The sequence below is a fragment of the Diuraphis noxia genome, unplaced genomic scaffold, assembly GCF_037042655.1.
Source record: "Diuraphis noxia isolate RWA-SAM2 unplaced genomic scaffold, SU_Dnox_SAM2 contig0002, whole genome shotgun sequence".
Classification (NCBI taxonomy): domain Eukaryota; kingdom Metazoa; phylum Arthropoda; class Insecta; order Hemiptera; family Aphididae; genus Diuraphis; species Diuraphis noxia.
The window spans coordinates 64833863-64844835 of NW_028301712.1; the positions used below are offsets into that span (position 1 = coordinate 64833863).

At 24.0% G+C, this 10973-nt stretch overlaps 1 protein-coding gene across 3 annotated transcripts; it reads left to right on the top strand.

Moving 5' to 3' along the window:
- Positions 1–211: 211 nt before the first annotated feature.
- Positions 212–8704, top strand: LOC107166817 (rho GTPase-activating protein 44-like). Of its 3 annotated transcripts, XM_089221615.1 has the most exons (16): positions 212–368; positions 3721–3868; positions 3943–4099; positions 4157–4230; positions 4496–4684; positions 4937–5045; positions 5118–5268; positions 5323–5650; positions 5740–5949; positions 6017–6096; positions 6171–6327; positions 6473–6875; positions 6937–7057; positions 7144–7260; positions 7319–7438; positions 8607–8704. In XM_089221615.1, exons 2-15 carry the CDS (start codon positions 3816–3818, stop codon positions 7426–7428), a joined length of 2259 nt encoding a protein of 752 aa, XP_089077741.1. In that variant the 5' UTR covers positions 212–368; positions 3721–3815; the 3' UTR covers positions 7429–7438; positions 8607–8704. The 3 variants fall into 3 exon arrangements, with proteins under 3 accessions (XP_089077741.1, XP_015371115.2, XP_015371124.2); XM_015515629.2 differs by lacking the exon at positions 8607–8704 and having other exon boundaries at positions 7319–8029; XM_015515638.2 differs by lacking the exon at positions 8607–8704 and having other exon boundaries at positions 6473–6869; positions 7319–8029.
- Positions 8705–10973: the final 2269 nt, after the last annotated feature.

Below are 10973 nucleotides of genomic sequence, written 5' to 3' on the forward strand. Positions count from 1 at the left end.
TTTATTATGTTAATATGATGTTAATTCGTGATTAGAGGTTTCCTAATTGTTTGCCGTATTAGACAATAAGCAATATTCGTCTGCAATAATTTTATTTCGTTAAAATAAAATCTATTGTATTAAAATATGAGTACGCCAGTAACAAAATATAACAATCAGTTATAGTTATCTCTGTTGGCAGCGCTGTATAAATGTTGACATTTTCCTTCACCAATTTTTAAAGTCTTTTTCCTTATCTAGTTGTAGAAAAATTGGAAATAATTTTCTTTTTTCCTTTTAATGAGTAATAACGCTTTCGTTTCATGCTTTGGTTGTCCTTCTTGAAGTTCGATGGTCGGAGGATAACGTCCGGCCTCTAGCACTGTATCGTAAGTGTTTAAATTCAACTTTTTGGATTTTTTTCTGTACATTGATTGTATAAGCAAATTATTTACAATCCAAGTACATTTTTAATATTATTTTCAAATAAAAAATAAATATTTAATAAGGAATTATTGTAAAATATAAAATACCGGAATTTATTAACACTTATTTATGTGAAACAAATCATTAATTATTTATCCTAAAAAACAAATTCAAACTTTTTACTATATTTTTTCATATTATAACCTAGATTTATAAATTCTACGTATTTTACGTTTTTTAATAACTTATAAATGCTACTCTAATTAACAGAACTTTTAAAATAAAAACCAAAAATGATTTCTCTATTGATAGTTGCATTAATGTACATATTGGTAAAACCAAACTAATTCAGCTAGGAATGTACACCAATAATGTGTATTTTCTAATAATTATATGGATATTAATCAATTTTAAGTAACATCAAACACATTATATTGTTTTTATCAGAATTTAATTACGAATTATAATGAAAATCAGAAAAAAACCAATAATTGTCAAAGAAGTACATTTATTAAACACAAAAATACAAAAAAAAAATTAGTTCATTAATACATGTATATTTTTTCAATTAGTTGACTTATTTAAATAATATACACAAATCTAAGAGTTCTCAATTTTAGTTTTAAATATTAATCTAAATTATTTGTATATAATTGTATAATATATGCTAAATTGTAACTACTATCTCAATTAATGCAAATTTTTATTTGTATTATTACATTTATGTTTGTTTTTACCTACAATAATATATTATTTAAGAAAAAAAATATTAATTTACAATTATAAAAATGTTTTTTTTTTTTAAAGTTGTTTTAGAGTATGAATAGAGAATAAAAAAAATGTTCAACTAATTATTTTTCATACAAAATACTTTAATAATATTAAAAAAAAATTGGAATTTAATTTATACTAATACTGCATATATTCAATTGGTCACTGAAACATGTGTAAGGGACCATTATCTCACTATTGATTCATTTAATGTTAAGTGATTGTTAATGCAACCTGGATTAAATAAGGGTTGCCTATAGATTTTAATAATTTATTCTTTATGTTATACCTAATTATATTAAAAAAAAAAAAAAAATGGATGAATGACCTCAAGTGGCATATTAGTTTAACAATAATCAGTTATTTTTATTTTTTATAAGGTATTCTTCATATAAAAAAATATAAATTAATGGTAATTTTAAAATTTATTGTCAACTAATGATTTTAATGGTTTTTTTTTCATAATTATTTTAGGTATAATATTATGATTATCATTAATTAAAAAAAACCATTGAATTTCATTATTAAATATTTAGTTTTAATATAAATAGTTCTATTGCTTATATTTTACTGGTCTACAATATGTAATTAATCAATATTCTTGTTATTGTTGTTATTTGTAATTTATTTTTTCTTAGAAAGCAAATATTTTATGGTATTCTAAATTCTTTATGCGTTTAAAGTATGAGAAATTGTAAAATAAAAAATAAAAAAATTTATAATCATAATAAACATATATTGTATATTATACAACTTACTTGCAATATGAGTAGGTCATAGACATTTATTTATGAATCATAATATTGTATGTAGTTAAATAAACTTGTTATTTTTTTATTGAAACAACTGATTCAAAATCTCAAAATATAGCCATAGTAGTAAAAATAAAATATTGCATTCAATATTTTGCCTAGATTATGCATGTATAAGCAGTTAAAAAAATCTTGAGTTTCAATTACAAATTATTGTTGTAGTTAATTTTGCTTGCAATTATTTGATAGCTTATTAAACATTTTCGTGCTATTCTTTATTGCTGTAGGTAATTTACATACATTTTATAACAATTATTAAGATAGTAAATATACATCTGAGAGTTATAACCCGTAATGTCCTAATTAACATTGTTTTTATTCAATTTAAATTATTAATTAAATAGATATTTATATTTAATTGAATAAAATAAAAATTACAAATTTATACACATAATCCAAAGTGGTACATTCTTCTATTAACACGTTGGCCACCAGACTTGATTTTAAGAATATTTTTTTATTTACGATGAGTATCACCCGTGACTCTCAAAAAATATAAGTTTTCTTGGTTATTGAATTCTACATAACTTTAAGAAAACGAAATACCTGAGAGTCACCAGCAACTCACACGATACACACATAATGACGATTTATGAGTCCCCCGTGACTCTCATGGTACATAACCAGAGATCGTCAAAATTATGTCTATTGTATCATGGTGTGAGACAACTATGATACTCATGGTAGCCAACGTGTTAATTTTATTATTTTTAGAAATGACTAACTGTTGGTAGATTCATTTATTATTAACAACATAAATTTACTTTCACTTTAATTTATTGTGAATCTTTCAATTAATTAATTTTAAATAAATTATATTTTATTTTATGCATCTAAAATTAACACAAATTATACAATATTAACATTTTGAAACTGATTATCTTTATCATGTCTTAGAATTAAAAAAAAAAAAAACAATTCAATTAAGTTTTTATGAAACATTTAATAATACTGTTTGATTGGTCTATGATAATGATTAATTGTATTTGTTGTTATATTTTTTTTATTTAACTTTAATTGAATGCAATGATACAGCCAACATGTAGGTATGCCTCTATTCATCTTTTATATAAAAATATTTATTTTTTTTCAATGGTGTCTAATACATTTTGGGGCTATACGAGGTTTTTCTTGCCTCATTGTGAGCATATTTTTATAGTAATTATCAGGCACAATCATTGTTTGTTGATTGATGTCACTTATTCACTGTATTATGTTGTAATATTTCATAAAACATTATATTAAAATATACTAAATACTAAATAACACTATTATTAGTTATTACTATTCATTGTGAAACTTACAGTATATTCAGTTTATATTATTGTCTGTACTTATTTAATAAGTTAAACAATTAGTTAAAGGCCTTGCCTTAATAATGTTATCTAGTTTATTTTCTTTAATTCCCGAGTATATACCTCTCATTATAAGATTGCATTTTATTATTATTATATACATGTTATTTAGTACTAAATGCTTTCAATTTAAGTTATTGTAGAAATAATAATGCTTTAAAAACTATTTCATGTATTAACACATTAAGTATTTATTTAAATCGTACAATTATTTCAAATAATAGATATTCTAATATTGAAACATTTCTAATCTCATAACTTTTAAACAATTCTCTAATCAAATTGATGTTAATATTTACCTAATTTTTATGATAATTGTATACGTCTACCATTTGTGACTACAACAATTTAATTATTTTTTATTTTTTGGTTTTTAGGTTATACAATTACTCATTTTATGACAACAATAATATGATATAATTACCTATTTTACCAACTTATACTATTTAAGTTTTATCCAAGCATAACGAAGATGAAAAGGCAGTTTTTTAAGGTTAAGCAATTTGCAGACCAAACATTTTCTAGGTATGTTGGTTTAAATTTTTATGTTATAATTATAAGCTTATAAATATTTAAATTTTATTGATTGAAATTTAAAGGTCTGGTAAAACTGAAGCTCTTTCGGATACATTACAAACAGCTGAAAAACGAGTTGAATTTATTAAAAATGCTTGTCAGAATACTACAAAAAAATTATTAGCCACACTAATATCACCTGGACTTGGTCATGACGCTCCTGCACGTGAAAAACGACTTGTATGTACCTAATATAATTTTTTCTTATGTATTAATAATTCTTTTTTAATGTTTCAGAAAAAAATGCCTGATTATTTGCTAGCTATGGCAATGCTTGATAATGGTTCTAATGAAGAAGATAATTTATTAAGGTAAAATATTTTTTATTTTATACTTTTATTTACAGTTTGTATTAAAACTACTGATAGATTAACAAACATTTGAATGGATAAGAAAAAATTTTCTTTATTACTCTCCCATTCTTTAAAATAATCATTTTTTTTTTACTATGGTAAAATAAAATAATAATTACCTTTAGATTTACTAATCAAAATTGTTTATGTAAAGTGGCTTAATTTTGTTTGACTCAGACTTAATTAAATATAAAGTTAATTTTAATTGTTTATTATTTTTTAGACAAGTATTAGTGGAATGTAGCAAAGTACAAATATGTTTAGCTAATGCAGGTGTAGATTATGAATCACGTATTGAACAAACAGTGCTTAGTAAGCTACAACAAATTCTTGATATAGATGTGCCAAATATTATAAAGCAAAAACGATTGCTTACTAAATTGGTGCTTGATATGGATTTAGCTCGAGCAAAGTAATATTTCTTTATATTTATTAGTAAAACTAAATTATAAATTTTTTATAATTATTATATTGGATTATTGCCTTATTTTCTTTGAAATCCATATTTTTGTATAAATATTTAATTTCAAAAAATATTTATTTAATAAACATAATATTTAATAGTTATCAGAATTGAGTGTTATATTAATAAATAATTAATATAATATTTTTGATTTTTTAGTATTATAAGTTGTAACTACTATTATTTGTATTTTTTTTTTAGATATCAAGGAGTCTTAAAAAACTCTAACTCTGGTAGTTCTCATACTAATAAAGTAGATGCAGTTAAAGAAGAATTAGAAGACATAGAATTGAAAGTCGAACAATGCAAAGTATGTGTATAAAATATTCAATATTAGTTCTTATTTTTAAAGAAATAAATATTTTTTTTAAATTACTCTTAGGACTCTTTGGCATCAGAAATATTTCAATTAATTTCACGAGAAGCAGAACTTTCATCTGTTCTTATGGAATTAATAAAACATCAACGTTCTTACCATCAAACTGCATTAGCGATTTTAGATGAAATAGTTCCTGAATTAGAAACTGTTATAGGTATGTTCAATAATCCTTTAATGTTTTAAATATTAATTAATGAATTTTACACAGATAGTAACCCTTCAAAGCCAGTTTTTGGTCAAAAACTTGAAGACCATTTAAGAGTTACAAAAAGACGAATAGCCTACCCAATTGAACTATGTATTTGTGCTTTATTGGAAATGGGTGTGGAAGAAGAAGGATTATTTCGAATTGCAGCTGGTGCTTCTAAAGTACGATGTATGAAACTCAGATTAGATTCTAATTGTCTAGATTTAGAATCAGCAGTTGAATACAGAGATCCTCACATAATAGCTGGTGTTTTAAAATCTTATTTGAGACAGTTACCTGAACCTCTATTAACTCATCATTTGTATGAAGAATGGATGGCTGCAGCTAAGTATGTATACAATCTACGTTTATTAATTACCCAATAGTATAATGTTATTATCATTAATAATTTTATAATGTATTCTGATTATGTATTAGACTACAAACTAGTGAAAGTAGACTTCAGGCAATCCTAAATGTTGTTCAAAAGTTACCTCAATCAAATTTATATAACTTACGATATATAATTAAATTTTTGGCCTTGTTGACTAAACATCAAGATGTAAATAAAATGAGTCCACAAAATTTGGCTATAGTCATTGCACCTAATCTTTTATGGACACCTGAAGATAAAAATGATAATATAGGGTAAGAATTCTTATTTATTGAATGTTTGTATTGCCTATTATTCCTTTTTGTTCTTTTTATGCTCTAGGTTAAATATGAACGCAGCTGCATGTCATAATATTATTGTAGACTGTCTAATTTCCCATTCAGATTGGATTTTTCCTGGGGGTAAAAATGAAATTTTTGATAGTAATCAGTACCTGTATGTTCATTATTAAATAATAAAAACATTATAATTTCAGAAGAAGAGTTTTATGTCACATTAAAGGTATTGGACATGAATGATTTTAATGGCCATAAAAGATCAAGTAGTGGAGATACGCAATTGATATATACAAATGATACTTTTGATACAAATTTGAAACGAAGTAGATCTAGTACTAATATTACTGACATGAGGTATTTAATGTTTGTGTGTTTATTGATTTATTTTGTATATTTAACATGTGTTTTATTTAATTAATTATTAAACTATTAAAACCAATATTTATTGAACTGTTTAAATTAATTAATAAAGTATAAAATTTGATTATGATATATTTAGCCCTCCATCAGAGAGCCCAAAACCGCACACAAGAGGACGTAAAAGTAAACCTGCTCCTGTTCCACCATCACCAACAATAAAGACAAACAACATATTTGAAAGTCCTCCAGTCACTATAAAAGACCAAGATAAAGCAAACTGTGATAAACCTCCACCTGGTTCCTTAATGAAACCTAGTCAAACTACCGAATCTCCTAGAGAAAAGTTACCAGCTGTTGATACAGGTTCTTTAAAACGCCCTGTTAAGCCTGCAGTTGCTCCACGCACAATACTTGAAACATCTGATGATTCAGTTTTCCGTAAACCTGCCATACCTGAACGACCAGCATCTTTACAAAGACCATTAAGTTCTTCATTTAGGAGTCTTAAAATATTAACAGATGTTTCTAATGATAAAGTAGATGTAATTATTATTTAATTTAAATTTACATGCTTCAATATTGATTCCTTTTTTATAATTATAGGTGGATCAAGGGCCTATGTTAGAAAGAGCACATCTGTATACTGTGTCTAAACAACAAGTTTCATTGATACAAGTTGGTGATCAATGTGATGATAAAGAAATTAACCAAAATCAACAAACTGGTGAGAATTAATTATTATATTTAATTTTGCTTTTATAACAAATGTTTTCAAAATGCTTGTTGGTAATATTTATTTTTGAATTTTAGATATCATGGATATGTATTATACAAACCAAGAAAGTCAAAATGATGACAATGGTGGGTATATAAGTCCAAATTTTTCTAGTCACAGTCACAGTCATATACCATCAGACATCCAATCTGGTTAGCATATTAAAAACTATTTTAAGATGTTTTAATTTAGATCTGAAATCAATTTTAGGACAATTGCCAGCATCAAAAACTCCAACAAGAACTCAGCGACCCATACCTCCACCACCTCCACCTCCAGTTTTAACTACAAAAAAAGAACCTGAAAGTACAGATTTATAGCGTTGGAAAAGTAATAGAAAGTTAAAATTTGTTTTATTTCCTTATTAATACATTGACCAAAGAAACAGAATAAGGTTTTTTGAGCTCAATTTCACTGACGAAAGAAGCATTTAATAATTTCTATTTTGTGACCTTTGCCTACCATTATTTATTTATTTATTTATTAATTAATTAATTTTTATTTTTGTTAACTTGAAATATTTTATCTTTTATTTATATATACGTACATATAATATTTAAATTATGTAAATTATTTTTGAAACATATTTTTCTTAAAAACAAATTGTTGCATACCTATTTATAGATTGTAATTTATTATATTTAATCCTTAAATATAATTTATAGGTAGCTACTCCTCATATTTTTTATGAAACACATATTTTCGTTTATAATTATTAAAACTGAAATACAGGGTAAAATAACTAAAAATTAAAATTTGAAATTATTTAAAAATATGGATTTGTTGATTTTTATATTATATTTATTAATTTTCCGTAAAGTTAATGTGCACCATATAAATATGTTTATCAAAAGTAAAATCCAACATGTTAAAACTTTTGGTCTGTGAATCTTTAAAATAAAAGTTTGATGTTTTATTTTTAATTTTGAATGGATTTAAGCTTTTCAATAAAGTATATTTATGTGTTATCTTATATAAAGTCAACTAATACATGGGTATAAAATCATCAAATTACAGGAAACAAAAACGTGAAAATGTTTAAAATTAATGAATACCTAGTTATAATTAGAGTTCTAAAGTTATAGGAATTGCATAGTATTCTGTATACTCTCGGTTTATACCAGACCAAGTTAGAAATCCAATCTATACAATGTTGATTTTAAAAATGAATAATTAAAAATACATATTTTGCATATTTTGTAAATTTTAAAGAAATAAATGCATATTTCTCGGTTTTCATACTCATATCATGCATATTTAATATTGCATTATAAAACTATAATGCAATAATTATATTACATATTAAATATTTTCTTAAAAAATGATTTTTTTTCTTTCATTAACTATGTACTTTAAATAATAATATAATAATGTATTAATGTATAAATAATAAAGTGGTTTAATGCAACAACTTAACCGGTATTATAATACATATGTATATTTATTTCACATTTAACTTTACAAAGAATGAAAACATTTTTTTTTACTATTTTTTCAGTTTAAGTCAAATTCCAACAAGTTACGTGTCGTATTTTAGTTTTCAATAAAATTATTTATTTTTGTGTATTAATAAATAATAACGTTTTTGAACTTTTATTAATGTTTTCAGTTTTGTATATTATGCCTTTTTTAGTTCCCATAACTTCCAAACCCTAGTTATAATTATTTTTTCATATCTAAAGCTTCACATATTTAATCATATTGCCGGATAAAACAAATTTAAGACTTAAGACTGTATACCTATCGCCAACTATAAAAACTAGGAATATTAAGTAAATTTAGATTGTGTATACTTAAAAAAATATATAAAAACCATTTAACATAGCATTTCTGAATAAATAATAACCATTTCAAATATCATAAATTAACATAGCAATTATTGATAGTAAGTTAAATCTTATCGATATTGACTCAAGACCATTGAAGCATTGTATTGAAAAAAGTCTAGATAAAGGATGTTGTAAAGTGTCTGATATGAATCAGGTGAATTATGGGGACGTGGAGTTAAGTGTATACTTGTTACTCTTCTTCATCCAATAATTGAGTACTTGTTAGTCCTTACAGATAACAAAATGTTTGAATCTAATAAAGTTGTCTATGTTGATTTAGTAATCAAAAAGAACATTTATACCTTGCCTCACATCCAAATATTTACTATAACCATTAATTTCTTCATCATCCATATTTTCTATAATTTTCCGTTTATATAATATTTTTATTATTTTAGAAAAAATCAAAACTGCTACTTATTCATGAAAATATTCAAATCAAACAAGATGTTTTAACATTGTTTAAATAGGAAATTCTAGGGACCGGCGAAAGTTTGAGATAAGAAAATCGAGTCAACTATTTTCATTTAGGTATGTATATTATTTTAATCATTTTAAATTTTTAACTATTAAACAGCATTCAGGACATAGTATAAATTGAATTATATGCACAAATTGAAATATACATATATATATTTGAAAATAAAATTCTAAATTTGATATGATTTGCTGATGTTTTTAAACAAAATTCATATGTAATTTGATGAATAAAATAATATATTATCTTATTTATTTATAATTTAGTTAAAAAATGGTTCATTACATTTGCTACAGAACATTTGGTATCATTATCTAATTATGAAAAGAAAACACTTTTTCATATTATGTATAGCAGGCATGTCAAGCTCATATCAAACAAGTATCAAATGGGCAAAATATATTGAAAAAATTAGGTATGCTGCCCTACAAATTTAACATAAAGAATTATTAAAAAAAAATCTTATTCTATATTTAAATTACAATTTATTAAAAGATAAGACAGTATAATAATGTATAACAAATAAACTATGCTCAAAGAATCTATGATAGCTGTGATACGGCATTAATATTTTATTTTTTTATTATTATATATTATATTTATATTGTTTTTGTTCATTGATGTTGGTAGCAGCAGCCACAAAAAATTGAGCTAAGGGCGCTGTGTTTGACTTTGACATAATACATATGTTCTAACCCCACAAATAGATAAATTAACAGAATAATAGTTATTTCTTGAAATGCATATGAATTTAATATTTTTAGGCAGGGCCCCCACAATAGGGGGGGCTGTTAAACCTGGAGTACATTGGTCCGTTGAAATTAATTTTAATTTTTGATAGAAATTTTTATTTTATATTAAATAATAATTTATGGGATCATCAAAAACTTTTAGTATAGAGGCTCAAAATTTGAAGTGGGGAGGGCATGATCTCAGGATAGAACTTCCGACCTACTGTGCAAATTTCTAAGTAAAACAACGTTCAGGCTGATAAGAAAAAGTTGAGATAGTTATTTTAGGATTACCAATTAAAAATAAGTTACAAAAGTACTTATGTACATCACTAAAAGAATTTGCATTGCATTATTTTTTCTATTCAGGTCAGTTAAATGTATATTTATGGTCTGAAAAGTCTTAACCTGAAGTTGTCTATTATTTACCAAAATAGTTATCAACTTCATGTATTGAAGTTATTGACATTTTACATAGATTTCAAGAAAAAAATATACTTAATAAAATAGATTTTTTGGATTCCAATCTTTGAAGTATAATGTTTCTTACTCATGCCTTATTGTACGATTAAAAAAGTACCCTTAGGTATAAACAATATACAGGGTGTCCCAAAGAGATCTGACATTCTGACAAATGAAATAACTTTTATTCTAATCAATATTTTTTAAAAATTTCTTTTAAATATAATCCATAGACACTTGCGCTACATTTTTTATTTTTTAATACTGAAAATAAAAAAACTTAAAATTTGATAAAAATTTTTTTTCGAGATATTCAATATTGCCAATTTGTAAATCTGATTTTTAGAAAAATGTATATGGTAAAA